At 42.2% G+C, this 20,855-nt stretch overlaps 1 protein-coding gene across 3 annotated transcripts in view; it reads left to right on the forward strand.

The window, feature by feature from the left end:
• PTPRR (protein tyrosine phosphatase receptor type R) overlaps window positions 1-20,855 on the forward strand; it is a 220,239-nt gene that overhangs the window by 131,219 nt on the left and 68,165 nt on the right. For all 3 annotated transcript variants that reach the window (XM_040344000.1, XM_040344001.1, XM_040344002.1), the window contains one exon: window positions 4,479-4,738. In XM_040344000.1, the coding sequence (XP_040199934.1) occupies window positions 4,479-4,738 (260 nt within the window). The remainder of the gene's footprint in view (window positions 1-4,478; window positions 4,739-20,855) is intronic.

Raw genomic sequence — 20,855 nt, forward strand, 5'->3', positions numbered from 1 at the left:
AGGGTTTATGCACATATATCAACGGCATACTAACACTGAGATCAGATCAGATCCTTGTTCTCTTCCTTATCATACTGCCTTTGAAAGAGGTACTTGGTATTTAAGGTCCACAAAGCCCCTGTACTTATCAGGGAACCCCAAAACATCATGGCAGTCTTTATATGTGTAGAGTAGAATGGCATTCATGACACTTCTGTTATATCCAGGATTTTTTATTCTAATCAGCCTTTGCCATATGTGTAGTTTTGACCCCTTTTTTAATATTGACATTAAAAGGAGTCTGACTACCTGACATTCGTTGTGCCTGCGTAGAGCGAGAATAATTCAACATGGCAGCACCCAGAGTAAGTTTACAAGTACATTATAACATTAGTTCAGACATGTCCATCCACAGGCTCTTTTGTAATGGGCATTCATTATGAACAAAAGTATGCAGACATCCCTTCAAATTACTGACTCCCTGGCACTGAGGTACTTGAGTGGCCTGCACAGACTCAGGCCCCGTACACACGGCCGAGGAACTCGACGTGCCAAACACATTGAGTTCCTCGGCCAGTTCAGCCCTGAAGCCGCCGAGGACCTCGGCGGGCCGAGAGCTCCCATAGAACAACGAGGAAATAGGGAACATGTTCTCTATTTCCTCGCCGAGGTCCTCGTCGGCTTCCTCGGCCGAAAGTGTACACACGGCCGGGTTTCTCGGCAGAATTCAGCCAGAAACTCGGTCGGAAGCTGAATTCTGCCGAGGAAACTGGTCGTGTGTACGGGGCCTCAGACCCCCCTTCTATTGAACACTTTTTGAATTTATTGAAATAGCAATTGTTTGCCACGTTTTCTCATTCCACATCAGTGCCTGGCTTTTTAAATGCAAAGAAGAAGCTGTGTGTGCTACCTGTCAAACACCAAAAACCAAGATAAAATAGCAGTGAGAGCAGTATGTTTCAGCCTCTGGCTGAAATAATCCAATTTGGATTACCAACTTCTGGCCACCCTTGTGGAGGAGCCCTTACACTACCAAGGATACTTAGAAACATAGAAAAGTGATGGCAGAAAAAGACCAAGTAGTCCATCGAGTCTGAATATAGATTGTTTGTCCCAAGCATGTGTGAAGCCATTTACTGTTGACTGTCTCACTACATCTGCTAGAAAGTTTATTCCAATCATCTACCACCATTTCAGTAAAAAAATACATATTAACATTAGTTTTGAACTTTCCTCCAGTTAGTTTGAGGTCATGACTCCATGTTCTTGATTTTGGTTTCATATTAAAAAAACTGCCCTCCTGAACCTTATTCACCCCCCTTGATGTATTTAAAGGTTTCAATCATGTCTCACCTTTCCCTTTTTTCCTCCAGACTGTACATATAAAGTTCCTGAAGTTGCTTCCGATATGTTTTATACTCCGAGCCATTCACCATTTTTGTTAACCGTCTCTGGGCTCATTCTAGTTTATTAAAATATTTGCGTAAGTGAGGTCTCCAGAACTGGACACAGTATTCTAAATGAGGTCTCACTAAAGATCTATATAGGGGACTCAGAACCTCCTTCCTCCTGCTGGAGAACCTTCTAGTGATGCATCCTAGAATTCGATTCACTTTTCCCTTGAGCATTTGCAGCAATTGTTCTTAAAGTGGACGTTCACCCAAAAAATCTATTTTTAACATTAGATTGGGCCTAATTACGGGAAGCAGAATCGGGTGTTTTGATTAAAATCAATGCAGTACTTACCTTTTTTGAGATAGATGTTCTCCCGCCGCTTCCGGGTATGGGCTGCGGGACTGGGCGTTCCTATTTGATTGACAGCCTTCCGACCGTCGCATACATCGCGTCACCAGTTTCCGAAAGTAGCCGAACGTCGGTGCGCAGGCGTCATATAGCGCCGCACCGACGTTCGGCAACTCGTGACACGATGTATGCGACCGTCTGAAGGCTGTCAATCAAATAGGAACGCCCAGTCCCGAAGACCATACCCGGAAGCGGCGGGAGAACATCTATTTCAAAAAAGTACTGCATTGATTTTAATCAAAACACCCGATTCTGCTTCCCGTAATTAGGCCCAATCTACTGTTAATTTTTTTTTTTTTTCGGGTGAACTCTCTCTGCTATTAAATTCATTTTTATTATTCAAAGCAAACTCACCCATCTATCCGGAAGCAGACTGAGCCGGAAGGCAGGGTGGCAATCTCCCCCCCGGGCCACTCTGATGCCTGGGAAACAGACCGCACTCAGGGCTGGATTAAAGAGGGGCCAGACACTATGTACAGCTGCAGCATAAAGGGGTTTATTAACACTGACTGTGGCGCCACTAATGCAGCATAACAAGGTTAATTAACTGCCACTGTTCACTAATGCATCAGTGACCAATGGCTATACATTAACCCCCCTCCATGCTGCATATTCCAAATAATTGTAGATTAAAGCAGATTAAAGTAGTTGTAAACGATCGTTTTTTTTTATAAAAATAACAAACATGTTATACTTACCTGCTCTGTGCAAGAGTTTTGCACAGAGCAGTCCAGACTCTTCTTCTGGGGTCCCCCACCAGTGCTCCAGGCCCCTTCTTCATCCCGCCTCCTGTCATCTGTCACCTCAAAATCATCACATGGGGGGACTTTTTGTCCCCTATGTCATGAAAAAAATTAACTTAAGTAAAAAAAAAACATTTTTTGATTGTAAAAAAAAAGTTATACCCAAGTACATCCCCCCCCCCAAAAAAAAATGTTTAACGCCCCCCACCTCCACATTTATAAGTGTACAAATGTCAATGCTTTCGTCAGGGGTGCCTACGCATGAAATGTCAATTGCGATACACATCTTCCATATTACTGTGAATCCCAGAATGAGAGCAACACAAGTCCTCCTCCGTAACAGTAAACTGATACCCAAAGGGGGCTTTTGAACCGTCGCCTTTAAAATATAGGGTACTGAAGTTTGTCGCCATTTCACACAAAATTAAAGTTTGACATGTTGGATCTATTTACTCGGTGCAACCTTGTCTTTTATATATTACCAAAAATGTGGGTAGTTTATTGCATTTGTTTGCCCTAAGATTCACTTAGTGTGTTGAGTTTCCTAGACCATTGCAGTAAAATGTAAGGCTGGATACCATGAAGAAACTAAAGAAATGTAAAATACAATTTTAAAACAAGTAAATATGTTATGCCATCCTATCTATTTACTAATGCTAGCAGCATAATGTTGTTTGAGAGAGTGAAGTTTTGCTTTAAAGAAGATGTAAAGTACAAAAAAGGGCGACATTTTTTTTTGTTTTGAATATGGTGGCGAGGGATTAAAACCCCTGTCAGATTTCTAATGATGTCTGTGACTTTCTTAGAGAGATTCACCCTCTCTATTTGCCCGGTTTACTGGCATTACCGATTATCAATAATTTCGGGTGGTCACCAGAAAAGAAATAGGGGAGAAATCTTCTAGTCCTGGTAACAACCGGGGATTCACTTTGGCGGATATTCTCTCACTTTCTGTTTTGGCGATGGGGTGGGAAATGAAGGTAAATCTGCCCAACAGGACACAGATGGGCAAAAAAAACTACTTAAAGTGGAGTTTCCATCCCCAAAAAATGTTTTCATTATTGTGCTCATTGGACCTAAAAAATAAAAAAATAAAAAATAAAAAAATGTACTCATCTGGAAATGCCTGTTGCTATGCAGTCCCACAAAATCTGCTTTTGGAATCACCTAGGATTCTGACATCATCTCCCTCTAATGCTCCTGGGAAATGTATGTCATCATTTCCCAGGATGCAGTGCGCTACCCAATTATCTCTCCCCATCTAAGACTTCCCGGAAGTAAGTGCTTGTGGGCTTCACAATGCCCACAAGCAAAATGACAACGGTGTGGACATAGTTTTATAAACTATCTTTTTTGAATAACTATTTCGGAGCGGCGGTGGATTGTAAAATAGTAAGTGACCGGATTTATATTATAAAAATGCATGATGAAAGGACATACATTTAAAAAAATGCTAATTGTGGTTGGAACCCCGCTTTAAACCAGGTAAAAAAAAGTAAACATTGTAATACTTTTTCTCAACCTAATTCTGGCACAAAAATGTGTATAAAAAAATAATGAAGAAAGTAATTCATGTTTTAATTACATATATTAGCCACATACAGTTCTCAGAATACAATATTTTTGCAATAGCGCTCCTTTAATATTTCCAATATTTTACATGATGCGTCCTTGCTGTATATAAACATGCTATTTAATGATTAAACTATGCATTATTGTATTGTAGATCTTTTATATTGATGATTGTAAGTAGTGTGGCTGCGTTCGGTATTTATAAACGGTAACAGTAAATTAAATCTCGCAGTGAAGAAAACAAACCTCCCACTGCACAAATTATGGAGCTTTTTTCTGAATGCGTGGCTCTGATTTTTTTTTTTTTTTTTGTGACTGTTTGCTTTGTTTATACAGTAGGAGGAGAAAATTGTTGATACTTTTTACTCTCTGTCTCTGTAGGTACTCTACAGATTAAAAGAAAAGATCCAGGTTTCATTGAGGCAGGACAAAAAAAAACAAGAGATACACCTGTCGCCTCTCTCTGTTCAGCCTACACAGTTTGAAGCAAAGTGTTCCAGCAGTATGGTTCATCCTGAGCATATTCTCAAACCCGTCAATGTTGTTGTAGACCCACAGTGTCCAAACACCTTTGAGATTAAACTTCCACTTACTGCAGGACCATCACCATTTAAAATGAAACCAGTGGGCCTACAAGAAAGGTAAGTCCTGCTTTTACTTGACCTATTACAGTTGTGTGTGTTTTTTAGATGATGTTTGAAAAGGGAGTAACTGGGAATCTTCAGTCTTTTTTTATTTGTGTTTCATTTAAATTATGTTATCAATGTCCATGTTTTAATAGCCTTTGTTTCTGTGAATACCATACCTGTACATATGAGAACAGTCCTATTTTCTTAGTATATATGCTATGTATTTGCTATGTACTTAGTAGTGTTTTACAATAGTTGTGCCTAAGGCCTCATTCACACGGGACGGATCTGTGATGATCCGCCCCGTGAACCTCCGCTTGCCCAGCGTGGATCGCTCCGCTGATCCCCGTTGAGCAGGCGGATGGCAGGGCTGTCCCCACACACTGCCCTGTCAGATCTCCGCTCTCCCCTATGGGGGGATCGGATGAACACCGGAAGGAAGACCGGGGGAAGATGGAAGCCCTGTCTGCGATGACAGCGCACCGCTATAAAGTAAGTCTCTTATAATGGACTGCAGCCTTGCCTTGCAGGGGATTTTTTTTTTAACCTGCGGTTTACTACTGTTTTAAAGTCATCATTAAGGCTAAAAAAAAAATCCTAAAGTAAAACAGACCTTATGCTTACCTACTGTTTGCAATAGTATTGCACAGAGCGGCAATTTACCTCCTCTACCGTGGTCCACCCCTGACACTCTCCACTCCTACATCTTTTTGTCTGGTCCCATTTTTTTTAGAAGGCCCGTTAGGGGGCTTTCTTGAAACATCAGGGGTCTAAACAAGGGGAATCTTCCCTATATGGGATGATTAGGGTGTGCCCAGGCACACCTGGCACACCCTGTGCGCACGCCTATGCCAGTTGGATAAACACTCAAAGTATACAGCCTTCTGCATCACAGCTTGACATAAAGACCTGTGAGTTTATTTTCCCTTGATGTGTATGTATTCTGGTTACTTTAGGTAATACAGAGATGGAAATAACTAATTAAAAAAAAAACTATTGGCATGCAAATATTCTCCTCCAGACCTAAAATGTTAAAGAAAGCCTGCAATAGTCAACAGGGGACATATTTGATATAGACCACCTTTACTGGGGACCTCTGGCTGAAAATTTCCATATTTTTCCTCATATATTTAATTCTATAATATATTATGGCATGATGTCAGCACCATTAGTTTAACTCCGGGAAGCATTTAAAAGCCAGAACTCACACACATGAAAAGAAAGGCCAGGTATGAGCCCAGCTCATGCTCCAGTCTTCACTGTTGACGTTACAGGACACAAAGCTCTTAACTCAATTTCTATTTACGTGGCTTAAGTAAGAATTTGTGTTTAAATTTACTAGAAAGTTTAATGCAGTTTGTGTGGATTCTATTCTGTGTAGCTTGTATTTAAGTTGGCATAGCAACTAAGCCTTGGGCCCGTTTTCAAAAATAACATTGAAACAGACGTCTCTTAGCCCCCAGTAATTTCGGAGACCCTGGAATGCATCTTCATGCCTTACAGGCTTCATATTTGTTTTTTTACTGCTCATATGGATTGTACTGCTCAGTCATACGTCATCGTGATTTACTAGCAATTCAAGTTAGATCAGGAGATTCTCACGCATGATCAAAAGAAAAAGGAATATTTTGCAGCACAAATTGCAACTATGCTAAAGTTCACTTAGATAAAATCCAGATTTAGGAGTCTCCTCACAAAGCTTGTTTTTGGAAGTTCAGTCTTTAATGCCTCATTCACATGGGCATAGTGAAGCGTACGTCTTGCGAAAGGCCATGTTTGCCTGCACCGGATGTACAGGTGTACTCTGCATCCATGTGTAGGCAGTCTCACTCATGTCTATTGGGATGCAGCGACTGCACAGACACAACCTCTACTAATTTGACATCTGTGTGGGTGCTAACAGTGGGAGAAGCCCTTTAGGGCATGGTTAAAAAAAACTTGAATGCCCCGTACACATGATCAGATTTTCCGACAGCCAAAGTTCGATGTGAGCTTTTGAACAGAAATTCCGACCGTGTGCATGCTCCATCTGACTTTTGCTGTCGGAATTTCCTCCAGCAAAAGATTGAGAGCTGGTTCTCAATTTTTCAAACGGAAAAAATTCCTATCGAAAAATCCGATCGTCTGTAGCAATTCCGACGCATGCTAGGAAACAATTTGACGCATGGTCGCAAGCATTGAACTTAATTTTCTTGGCTCGTCTTAGTGTTGTACGTCACTGCGTTCTTAACGGTCAAACGTTCAGACAACTTTTGTGTGACCCTGTGTATGCAAGCCAAGCTTGAGCGGAATTCCGTCGGAAAAGCCATCCAAGGTTTTCCCAACGTTAAATCCGATCATATGTACGGGGCATACGTTTACTTACTGTGTACATGGCACGTATATGCCACTTGTACCTACAAAATACTCTCCAATGTCTGTGCCACAAGCAAGAGTCTACCAGTCACATAGAAACCTCAATACAAACGTACAGGAGTCAGGAGTATGTAATCTACTTAGAGTGAAGTAGTTACTGTATGAGTATGAAATGTGCAACTTAGAGCGTGCGTAAGGAATGTATAAGGCAAAGGGCTCAGGAATGTGTAAGGCACAGAGGACAGGGGCCAGGAGTGCATAGCAGAGAGCACATGGCTCAGGCATGCATGAGGCACAGAATACAGAGCTCAGGAGTATGTATATTTTAAATGCATTCTTATTATTATAGTGTATTGGCCTAGGTCCCAACTGTCCCTGATTTTGAGGGACTGACTGTCCCTGATTTGGAGCAATGTCCCTCTGTCCCTCTTTCCTCCTTATTTGTCCCTCATTTTGGTCTGATCTATATAGTTGTATATAAAATGCACTTTTTATCTTTCAAAGTGTTTCCCAGTGCTAAACCTTTGATCCAAAATCTAAATTGCTGCATTTATAAATTTCAAGAGCCAATATAAAGGCATAGTAATGGTAAAAAAAGCCTTTGCGGGTGTAACTAATCTTCTTTTTAGGTTAATTCTCATTTAAGGGGGCGTGACAGGAGGCATGAGCTAGCCTACATGCTTTTGCTAGTAGGTGTCCCTCATTCCCATCTAAAAAAGTTGGGAGGTATGTTGAGTGTAAATCATGTATAAACTGCAGGGCTCAGGAGTGCATAAGATGCAGAATTTAGGAGTGCAGGGATCAGGGGTATATAATACACAATGTGCAGTGATCACGGGTGTAACCCAAAGGGTGCATGGCTTAAGAGGCTTAAGAGTGTGTTAAGAAAAAAGGTACAGGAGCCAGTAGTAACTCACAGGGAGCAGGGTTCAGAAGTGCATATTGCACAAAGCGAAGGGGTCAAGAGTGAGTAATGCACAGAGCATAACGGCCAGAAGCATGCAATGCACTGAACGCAAGGCTCAGGGTGTATATAGTGTATACAAAAGGTGAAAAGAGAGCCTCACCTGCAGTAATTACTAGGGACCATGCAGCTTATAGATAAGGGACACAAAAATATCAAATGGTAATACAAAAAACACTGGATAGAAATTCCATTACCAACACCTCAGTAAAAAATGTATAATATAGACAACATTGTCTGATCAAGATGAAACTGTGTCATTAAAATCCACACACATACATATGTCAACATAACATCCCTGGGGTAATAAAGAACCTGACACTATGGTGAAGTGAAATCACTGTTGAAACACCATAGATAAGGAATATTCCCACAGTGTACGGGATGGTTGAGCAAAAATGGGGGCTCTGCAAGATTTTCCTATGTCCACTGTGGATAGCAACTCCAGGCACTAACGTGCTGTATGTAGTGCAAGTATGTATCCCAAGTCCAAGATTTTCCACAGGAGGGTAAAGCTGGGATTTAGATTTAGATCAGGGATGTGGTCGTGTTGCCGGTCAGGCACTAAGACAGCGTCGGGGGCAGTTTAATGTGATCCAGTCCTGTAGCGGTCTCAGCATCCCTTAGTTAAAATGAATACCGTGGTACTCCCAGATTCCCATATATAGTGTATAGAATTTGTACAGTGTATTAACACGGTATTAACTACAGGAGTGTGTAAGGCACACAGCGCGTAACACATAGAGCAGGGGGGTCAGGAGTGTATAACACAGAGTGCAGGGGTCAGGCATGTGCAATTGACAGAATGCAATCATCTGAAGTGTATGATGCACAGAATGCAGCAATCAGACGTGCGTAATGCACAGAGTTCAAGGCTCAGGAGGGTGTAAAGGACAGAATTCAGGGGTCGTGAGTGCATAATGCAAGAACAGCATGGCTCAAGAGTGCAGGGCTCAACAATGTGTAACTCACATAGAGCAGGACTCATGAGTGTGTATCCCACAGAGTGAATGGTTTGGCATAGGTAATGCACAAAGTTCAAGGATCAGGAGTGCAAAAGGCATTGAGCACAGGAGTCAGGAGTACATGATGCACAGAGCACAGGGTTCAGGAATACATAACACACAGAGCATAGTGCTTAAGGCACAGGGTGAAGGGGTTAGGATTAGGTAACACAAAACATTTAGGGGTCAGGAGCACTAATGTAATGAGCACAGGGGATAGGAGTGTGTAATGCACAGAGCACAGGGGTCAGGAGTATAACGCACAGAGCGCATGAGTCAGTAATGTTTAAGGCACACAGTGTAGGGGTCAGAAGTACAGACTGCGGGATTCAGGAATGCATTATTACAGAATGCAGGGGTCCGGAGTTCTTAAAGCGGGAGTTCACCCGGGAATTTTTTTTTAACATTAGATTGATGCTTATTTTGTCAAGGGGAATCGGGTAGTTTTTTTTCAAATCGAAGCAGTACTTACCGTTTTAGAGAGCGATCTTCTCCGCCGCTTCTGGGTATGGTCTTCGGGACTGGGCGTTCCTATTTGATTGACAGGCTTCCGACGGTCGCATACATCGCGTCACGAGTAGCCGAAAGAAGCCGAACGTCGGTGCGGCTCTATACGGCGCCTGCGCACCGACGTTCGGCTACTTTCGGAAATCGTGACGCGATGTATGCGACCGTCGGAAGCCTGTGGGAAGCCTGTCAATCAAATAGGAACGCCCAGTCCCGCAGCCCATACCCGGAAGCGGCGGAGAAGATCACTCTCTAAAACGGTAAGTATTGCTTCGATTTTAAAAAAACTAGCCGATTCCCCTTGACAAAATGAGCATCAATCTAAGGTTAAAAATTAACTTTTCGGGTGAACCTCCACTTTAAGCGCAGAGTGCAGGGGTCAGAAGTGTATAAGGCTCTAAGTGCAGGGGCCAGAGGTGAGTAATTTACAGAGTTCAGGGATTAGAAATTAGCCCAGAGGGCAGAGGTCAGGACTGTGTAACACAAGTCAGGAGTACATAATACACAGAGTTCATAGGTCAGGATTATATAAAACTCATGAAGTGTAAGGGTCAAGATTACGTAACGCCTGAAGAGTAGAGGTTAGGAGTACGTAACGCACATTTTAGAGGTCGGGAGTGCGTAACACACAGAACAATGTATAACAATGTATAGAGTAGAACCAAAATACCCATTCTCCCAGTGCAGATCTGTCCCCTAAAAGTACAGAGCTTTCCCTGCCCAGTACAGATAGAACCCAATCCCCTCTCACGCTTCCATGAAGTCGACTTACTTCGACTTTGATCAGGTTGAGCAAAGACATATATCCATAAAGTTCAACTACATAGCAAAATGTGTGTTCACTTTGCAATATGAAGAATAAAACTACCCAATCATTTACAAAGGAAATAAAAACAGGATTTTTGTCAGAACATGACTGGGTGATTGTAGTGAACACAGCCTCATCTTATTTTCTAAACTTACTGAACATTTTGAAATGTGAAAGTCTTTTTTTCTTGAAAAAACATTTTTTAGGCGGTGTCAAAGTTAGTCCTACTGCAACAGTATGGATTTATTTAGAGGGTCATTTAGCTGCACAGGATGAATGCTAGGATGAAAATGAGTACCACTCCCTTCCTTTTTAGCTTGTCTAAAGTAAATACTGTAGGTAGGATGGCAGAAAATGTGTAGAGCAGAAATTGTATGTTGAGTAATATATCAGTTATTGCTCTTTATAGATCTTTCTGGACAAGGAATCTCATAACTCGAGGATATAATATAATATGATTAATAGTTTTTTTAACAAGGGTACGTAGAAAATGCAAAGCAGTTTGGGTCTGAGACATTATTGTGCCTTGGTTTGCAGAAGTAAACATATTTAAAAGTGCCCTGTCTTCCAAGGATCAGTATTGTAACATGATAGAACCAGTCTAACTATTCTCTACTCTATCACAAAAAAAAAAAAGCTATACCAGTTACCACGCTTCATGACTGGCTGCAGTCAGTGGCAGCTGGTGCTCAAAATGTTTGGGGGGGTGCAAACAAACTGAAAAAAAAAACATCAATTGCAGCCACTGTGCCCATCAAACGCAGCTACTGTGCCCATCAATTGCCGCCACTGTGCCATCAAATGCAGCCACTGTACCCATACATTTCCACCAATGTGCCATTAAACACAGCTACTGTACCCATCAATTGCTTACACTGTGCCCACCAATTGCTGACACTGTGCCTATCAATTGCTGCCAGTGTGCTCATCAATTGCCGCTACTGTTCCCATCATTTGCTGCCAGTGTACCCATCAATTGTTGACACTGTGCCCATCAATTGCTGACACTGTGCCCATCAGTTTCTGCCAGTGTACCCATCAATTGCCGCTACTGTGCCCATCCACTGCTGCCATTATGCCCATCAACTGCTGCTACTGTGCTCATCAACTGCTGTCAGTGTTCCCATCAATTGCCGCTACTGTGCCCATCAAATGCTGCCAGTGTGCATCCCCGCCCACCCGAAACATACCTGTCTCGTGGGGCAGTGGGTCACGGTCCTGCACTCTCCTTGCTCATCGATGTCTTCTCCCGTCCTCTGTTATGATTGGACGCCTGATAGGCGGCGTCCAATCACATCGCCTATTGTTTCAGCCAATAAGGTGACAGGTAACAGACCCGAGCATCTGATTGGCTGAGAGGCTGTTCAGTGTTAGGAGAGCGATTTCCTAACACAACGCTGAGTGATCAGTGAACACACAGCATGGCGCACGCTGTTCACCTTTTTGGACACCTATTGGAGCCTACAGTGCTTCCAAAAAATACCCCACCACCGTAATTCAAGTGCCCTGTGCCCGTAAAGGGGTCGGGCACATGAATAAGGGGTGGCAACAGCGACCATAAATAAATTCATGCAATTAATGAATCTATCTATTGGTTGAGAGAGGTGGAAGGAGAGAGGGGGCGGTGCCCGTGCGCCCTTTATGGACGCACCGCCACCGCCACTGGCTTCACTAGTCCTTAGTTACCCAAAGCAATTACATTACTCTTCTTGTGTGTTCTGCTAAATAGACCTATGGTAGTGGCTTTACTTCATGAAACCATATGTGCTTTACTTTCCCCAAGTTCTTTGAATACGCCAGAACCAACATGCACCCCTTTGAATAACTTCAGACCAGAACAGTTGATGCAACTTTACTTAAAAGTCTTTCCACATTACAGTCCATGATGAACATTTGCTTTATAAAAACCCTACCTCTAGCTGGCTGCCCAGCCCAGGCACAGATTGCATGGTGTAAAAAGATATGCAATCGATAACCTGGGATCATATCTTAGCTATCAATCAAAATCCCCTTTCCAGTGTGTAGCATATCGATTGAGTGGGTTTTGAGCTATAGATCGTTTGATCCTATTGGAAGAGATTGATTGGAAAATAAATTGATAATTTATTGAAGCATGTATGGCCACCATTGGAATTGCAACCTGAGTACTAGAGAATTGTCATGCAGTTAAATAAACATTATAGATTAAACATTTCGGCCATGAATCTAATAGGGAGTAATCATATAGATTTTCTTTCTGTTTTAGGGCCTATTCACACTACGGGCCAGATTCAGAAAGAGATATGACGGCGTATCTCCTGATACGCCATCGTATCTCTGAGTCCGGCCGGTCGTATCTATGCGACTGATTCAGAGAATCAGTTACGCATAGATATCCCTAAGATCCGCCAGGTGTAAGTGTCTTACACCATCGGATCTTTTGCTGCAATTTCAGGCTGGCCGCTAGGTGGCGCTTCTGTATGTTTTACGCGAGGAATATGCAAATGAGTATTTACGCTGATTCAGAAACGAACGACCGCCCGGCGTTTTTTTTTTTACGTCGTTTGCGTTCGGCTTTTTCCGGCGTATAATTACCCCTGCTATATGAGGGGTAGCTAATGTTAAGTATGGCCGTCGTTCCCGCGCCTGGTTTTGAATTTTTTAAGTCATTTGCATATTTTACCTGCACCAAACGTTACCTCACTATGGGAGTCCCCTCTCTCTCTCTCTTATAACCCACATCATCCATCTGGTTTCGAGGAGCATCTGTCCCAATTAAGGAAGGATCCATCAGATCAAGAGAGGAAACATCAGTGACCTGTACATCAATGCCCATTTAGGAGGGCTGAGAGGTAAGAGTCCCGGGAGCTCAGCCAGGGATCTGGTTTATCTTCTATCGCACGGCCGTGCACTCACACCATAGAGCTGGTGCTCACCTTCATCCAGTGCATTCAGAATATCTGCCCTGACAGCTGATTTGTGTTTACTATTGGGATTGAACTTCCATTCCGTTTTTTTTGCACAATATTCTTTATATATTTTTGCACATTCGCCTTATGAGTATTATATATTTTGGACTCACTATTCACTATTTGAGTATATATATATTTATATTTGGACTCACTATTCTCTTTGCATTTAATACTATATGCTGATTATTTGTCAGCTCTTACATTTATCTTGCTTATGTGATATCACTATTCCATTAGTGTGATATGTTGCGCAGAATCACCATCTATTTATATTCCTGTTTTATGTCATGTAAACATAATTAGGTTTTGCTGCACTATATATTTTTGGTGGATTCACTCATTTAGGATCCATTTTAGCGCAAAAGCACTTGTCACTTTATCCATTTGCGTAAGTCGTTCGCGAATAAGGCTTGACGTAATTTACGTTCACGTCATCAGCATGACGATTTGCCGACGTCATTTGGAGCATGCGCACTGGGATTGAGTCGCGGCCGGCGCATGCGCAGTTCGTTTGGCGCGGGGACGCGCTTCATTTAAATGATACACGCCCCCTACCCGCCGAATTTGAATTCCGCCGGGTGATTTACGCTACGCCGCCGCAACTTTACAGGCAAGTGCTTTGTGAATAAAGCACTTGCCTGAAAAACTTGCGGCGGCGTAACGTAAATGAGATACGTTACGCCAGCAGAAAGATCCGCTGATCTTTCTGAATCTGGCTCTACATGTGCTGGCTGCCCAGCATAATTATTTCTGTGTTCAATATGTCCCAATATGTATCATCAACATGCTCAGGATTTTGATGCTTGTATATGCACCCCATGTACAGGTGTTGTGTTCTGTTTTTACTAACTTAAGATGTAAGTAAAAAATATATAAAAAATAAAAATGTATAAAAAAATAAAAAATGCAATGCGTTGTATACATTGCACTGGCATTAGCATCAAGATTAGAGGTGATGCTGCAGATGGAAAGGCTGAAAAAGAGTTTGCGCACATCTGCATAATTACAATACAGTACACCATTGTACCAAAAAAGTGCTCTGGAGAGGACATCAGCAGTGATTTTGACCTTGATGATGGTTTCTTTATTGTAGGCCTTTTAACCAAATTAGAGATGCAGGAGCTTTTTTGCAAAACATTTTCATATTTGATGTGCATATATGTTACATTATTGCCAAATACAATATTATGAAGCCAAGAATATTGTCACTGGGATTCATGGAAAACTGAAGAACTCCCTTTTCTAATTAATTTCAAAGCAAATTATAGATGGGTAAAATTTCAGATTCACATGCTAGAAAATGTTGACGGCATCCATATGCAAATACTATGATTGACATCCCTGTGCCCCTTGGCTGTGCTGGCAGCAGTAAATATATAAAGAGTAAATATATGCATTTAAAAGCAGCTTTGAGGTGGGGATTTGACACAGTTATTTTTACTTCTGGGCTCACTTTTTCTTATGATGTTAGAATTATTAATGATTCTAGATTTTTTTATCTTTATCTATGTGAAATTGTGAACGTAGCTCATATTTGTACTTTTGACCAAGGGAGAGAGCTGGATTGGTCCAGTTATGTGATACATCAGCTAGGTCCTTCAGTAGCTTCACCCTGACCTTGTAATTTTGTGTGAATTATCTGGGAAAGAATGGAACTGCTTTTCCAGAAGACCAGAGGTTTCTGTAATGGGCTCACTATTAGAAAGTCTTAGGGCCCTTTCACACGAGATGGATCCGTGATGATCCGCCCTGTGAGCTTCAGCTTGCTCAGCGGGGATCGCGCCGCTGATCCCAGCTGAGCCGGCGGATGACAGGGCGGTCCCCGCACACTGTGCATGGACCACCCTGTAAGATCTCCGCTTTCCCCTATGGGTGGATCCCTTATAGGGAGAGGTTGTGAGAAATGGCTCTCTTCATATGGATTTTGCTCTAAACCTGTAGGTAAATTAGAGAGCCAGAAGCTTCATTAGGGGGAAGAGTAGGTTTGAAAAAAAAAGGTTGGCAGTGCCTCCACCCGGGACAGGGCCTCTGTGAACAGAATTCCCTTGGAAATAAACAAGTAATCTAATCAAAATAATTGGGAGCAGAATAACTGCAACCAGACTATAACATTAATTATAGGTTTATACAGTAGATGCACACCAGTATGGAGAAATATAAGCTTTGTGTAAGAAAGGACTAATAATAGTACATATATCCTACATACAAGCCAGCATTATCAGCATAGGGCCCTGGTAGGAGCCCTGGTGGAATTGTACACATATATCAGGGTATATATAGTTATTAATAGGCATAGTAATAGTGCACCAAAAGTCAACCAGATCCTGCACTCAAGTCTGTACTAACAAGTTCTTCGATTTTGGATATTTGGATGCCTTCCAGTTGTGTCAGGCAGATATTTCCTTAGTGGACACTCCATACCAGATCCTGGGTGAAATCCCTCAGCTTCAGAGATTCTTAGTATGGAGGTCCCCAAGCTTTAGCATTTCTGGAACCTCAATGAGCTCAGGTGAATCTCTGCTGGGCTCCCTGGAAGGTCAGCAGCCCTCCAGGCTAGGAACTCCTCCTTCTCCAAGTGCCAGGCTATGAGATGCCAAACATATTCAGGCTGCTCATATGACCTTCTCCACTCCTATGTTCTAGATCAGGGGTAGGCAACTTTAAAGAGGTGGAGATTTACCTGAAAAACACAGGAGAAGCCAAAGATCACCGGGCATAGTGTCGCCCAGTGATGCCTCCTCACACCTGATTTAAACCTTCAATTGCCATACTACCGCTTTGAAATTGCATGCATTGCACAGCATTAATGGGTTTCAATCAGGGGGTGAGGAAGCAACATATCGCCTTCTCACCACCTGCAAACACACACTCAGATCACTTTTCAGAGGCGCAGCAGTGCCTGATGCACTTATGAATAAGCCCTTAGTTGCATTAGGCAGCAGTGCCCATAGGGCTTGTTCACACGTAAAGTTGGGGGGGTGGGGTATTAAAATAGCAGGATATAATAGAAATCTATGGCTATGTACAGTAAACCTGCAGGAAAGTTGCAGATACACTACAGCTACGGGTGTGGGTAAACCGCAGTGCATCAGTGTGAAAGCAGCCCTATACTATTATGCCCTGTGTATTGCTTCACACTGACCTGTAGATCTCGTATTTCCTGCTGTTGGCACCACTCTGAAGAGCGCTGCCCAGGATAAGAAATGGAGTGCAGTCGGTATCACTCCGCATGAGACAGGAGCCAGCACTATCATACCTCCCAACATTTTGAGATGGGAATGAGGGACACCTACTATCAAACATATGTATGCATAAGACCTGCCCCCTGCCACACCCCCTTAAAGGAGAATTAACATGGGAAAAAGTTAATTGAATCCACAAGGGCTTTTTTTTTACCACTACTATTCCTTTATATTGGCTCTTAACATTTATAAATGCAGCCATTTAGAATTTGGATGAAAGGTTCAACACTGAGAAACACTTTTTGAATGATAAAGGGCCAGATCCACAAAAACGGGCGTATATTTAGGCGGGCGTAGCGCATCTCATATGCGCTACGCCTCTGTAAATCAGAGTGGCTCCTAGGGTATCCACAAAGAACTTGCTCCCATATGCGGGCCGGCGTAACGTAAATCTTCCGGCGTAAACCCGCGTAATTCAAAGCAGGCTTGGAGTGGGCGTGTTGTATGGTAATCTGGTATGACCCCACGTAATTGACGCTTTTTACGAACGGCGCATGCGCCGTCCGTGGACGTATCCCAGTGCGCATGCGCAAAATCAGGTCGCAAATAGTTAATGCTTTCGACGTGAACGTAACTTACACAAAGCCCTATTCGCGAACGATTTACGCAAACAACGGAAAATTCGACGCTGTCCCGACGTCCATACCTAACATTGCGTGCACCTCATAGAGGCAGAAGTAACGTTACGCCGAAAAAAGCCTTACGTAAACGACGTAAAAAAATGCGCCGGGCGGACGTACGTTTGAGAATCGGTGTATCTAGCTAATTTGCATACTCTACGCGGAAATCAAAGGAAGCGCCACCTAGCGGCCAGCGTAAACATGCACCTAAGATCCGATGGCGTACTAAGACGTACGTCAGTCGGCTCTAGCCCACATTCAAGGGGTATCTTGTTTTGTGGATACAAAACAAAGATACGACGGCGCATCGTAGAACTTACGCGGCGTATCAATAGATTCGCCGCGGTAAGTTCTTTGTGGATCTGGCCAACAAAGTGCATTTTATATACATCTATATAGATCAGACCAAAATGAGGGACAAATGAGGGGTAAGAGGGACAGAGGGACATTGCTCCAAATCAGGGACAGTCCCTCGAAATCAGTTGGGAGCTGTGCACTATAAAGGAGCCATTGGCTTATGCGGCTCTTGTTCCCTCTACAGCTCCAACTTTACAAGTAGTCCCTTTGCATTATATGGGGTAAAGGTGTAGCCCCTTTGCATTGTTTGATGCTCTGGAATGGTGGGTCAGCAAGCCCAGACCGAGATCTACCAGTCATCTGTCTGCGATCTACTGGTGGATCGCGATCTACAGGTTGCTGACCCCCGTTCTAGAACTTTCCAGAAGACAGGGGGCCAGATTCACAGCTGAGATACGACGGAGTATCTCAGATACTCCGTCGTATCTCAGATACTCCGTCGTATCTCTCAGAGTATCTATGCGACTGATTCATAGAATCAGTTACGCATAGATATCCCTAAGATCCGACAGGTGTAATTGTTTTACACTGTCAGATCTTAAGATGCAGTACCGCGGCCGCCGCTGGGGGGAGTTTGCGCGTAAACCAGCGTCGGGTATGCAAATTAGGAGTTACGGCGGATCCATGACGGATTTTCGCGTTCGCTACGTCGCGCTAGTCTAGTTTCCCGTCGCAAAGTTAGTCGTTTTTTTAGGTGCCCTAACTTTAGTCAGCAAACGTATTGCTGTCTAAAGTATGGCCGTCGTTCCCGCGTCGAAATTTAAAAATGAACGTCGTTTGTGTAACAAGTCCGGGAATACGGAAGTACGATACGTTACGCCGCCGCAATTCTATGTGAATCTGGCCCAGGGTGAAGTAATCATTCCTGCAGCCTGTAATACCCTGATCAGTCCAAAACAATTAGGTACTGCTCCACCGATCACAGAAGAACCTAAAAAGAACCGTGTCCTTAGGTTTGTATGCGGTGTAGTTTTTTATAAAAAATGACTGCATTTAATCAAACAGTTTTTTTTTGTGGTTTATTTTGTTGTCCAAATAAGTAAAACGAAAAAAAAAAATGCCTGGGAAAAAAAAAAAAAAAGACTATGAAGAATGTCAGTGATGCTTGTTTGTGTTCTGTTCCTGAAAACATAATCAGAAGCACAATATGTATGGTACTTCTGGTCCTCTTATCTCGCACTTTGTCCTGTTACTTGAGTTGCTACTGGTTGTGTTTTATACACACAGGAAATAGCGCTACCAATCAATGTGGTTCCCAAGGTGACAGGAAACCCTGCGCAGTCCCATGTTGATTGTACGTGGCTAATGCTCCGCTCCTTTCTACTCTTCCTTCTTGGCTGAGCTTGAAACAAGCCCTTGGAAATGCTGCCTAAGCAGTTTAATATAATAAGGAATGCAGTGAGATAAGAATTCTGGAAGAAGACATTTATCAACTCAGAACATTTTAAAGAAATTGTAATAAGAATTGTTTACGTTGTATTATTTTTTATTCATTAAACATTAAAAGCAAACATTTGTTTTGTTGCAGCTTACCAATTCTTACATGTGATGACTGTATTAGTCTTCCTTTTTAGGTGTTCTTTTTTTTTATTGTTATCTGGTGGTTTGACTAGCTAGTCAGTTGTTACTAGACATGTGCACAGCAAAAATTTTAGTTTATTTCTGTTTCGTTTCTGTTCGTTTATCGTGATTCGTAACGAGTCGTAATTTCGTAAGACGTTAGTTATCGTATTCGTACTCTTTAGTATTTTCGTAACACTCTTTTTTCCGTTTCCGTTTTTTTCTGTTAGTTTACTTTTCGTTGAATCGAGATTTGTATTTTCGTTATATCTTGTATTCTGCCGCGTTCGTATTTTTAAAATGATTTTATTCGTTCCTTCGTTTTTACGTTAGTTTAATTTTCGTTGTTTTGCTATTCGTATTTACATCATATTTTCCATCATGCCGCGTTCGTATTTTCGTAAGAAATATATTTTCGTTGCTTTATGATCATTCGTATTTTTGTGTCTAATTTCCTTTGATTGTAAAAACGTACTTTTGTAGATTTTATTGCATTTGTAATTCTGTTAGAATACATTTTACATTTATTCGACACACTACTCGTCGTAATTTTGTAATTTGTACTTTACTGTGATTGACTTGACTGTCTTAGTTAGCACACACACCCTGTCTAGAATGAAGTCTGACGTAGAAGAAAACTAAAATATGTCAGATATTACAAATACAAATCTAGAAATTAGATGCACTGCAGTCTAACACAGAAAAAGACACAAGGAGCCAGGAGGTAATGAGAAAGAAGCTCATTGGGGGAAGGAACAAACCTCTTCAGAGGAAAGGGACAGCGCTCAGTGGCTATTGGTCAATGTCCAGAAATATTTCAGTACTAACGAAAGCTAATTTACATTATTTCGTATTTTCGTTGTTTTCATTTCCGTTTTCCGAAGATTCGTAATTTATTTTTCGTTAGTTTTGATTTTCGTTTTTTAGTCTTTGTTCGGCATTTCGGTTGTTTTCTTTTCGGTCTTCGAATATTAGTAAGTTTGCATTTTCGTTCATTTTGTTTTTCGGAATTTTTTTTTTTTTGGGTTCGGTATTTTCGTTGTTTCTATGTTTTCGTTTCTTTCATCTTTCGTATCTTCGTTGTTTTTCATATTCGTTATTTTGAAAATATCGTTATTCGTTATTAATTGCGCTAAACCATTCGTTCATTCGTATGTTAACGAATCAACTAAAATAACGAAAATTGACGGAAAACGTATTCGGAACTTAAAAAATTGCACATGCCGAGTTGTTACTGTTGTTGTTTTCCAAAAGAACAAGCTCTCCAGCAGAATGTATCAGTTTACAGGGATGTGACAAACCATTTACCACTGACAGGGGTGCTTAAAATGATCAGCTTTTATTTATTTAGATAAAACCTTTTTTCCAAAAGAGAATAAGGGCTCTTTCACACGTGGCGGATCAGTAATGACTGCCCCGTCAACCTCTGCTTGCTCAGCGGGGATTGTTCAGCTGATCCCAGCTGAGCTGGGCGGATGACAGGGCGGTCCCGCACACTGTGAAGGGACCGCCCTGTCTTTTCTCTGCACTCCTCTATGGGGGGATCGGATGAACACGGACCGTCTGTCCGTGTTCACCCAATCCGATCCACAGACGGATGGAAAAATAGGGTTTTCCTCCGTCTGCAGAATTGGAGGATTGCGGGACCAGGTGAGATCGGGTGTTAGCGGATGTTCATCCGCTGACACCTGCAATCTCATAGGGACCAATGTATGTCCCTTTTTCATCTGTGCACGGATGGATGAAAAAGCGGACATACGG

The sequence above is a fragment of the Rana temporaria genome, chromosome 3 (assembly GCF_905171775.1).
Source record: "Rana temporaria chromosome 3, aRanTem1.1, whole genome shotgun sequence".
NCBI classification, from domain to species: domain Eukaryota; kingdom Metazoa; phylum Chordata; class Amphibia; order Anura; family Ranidae; genus Rana; species Rana temporaria.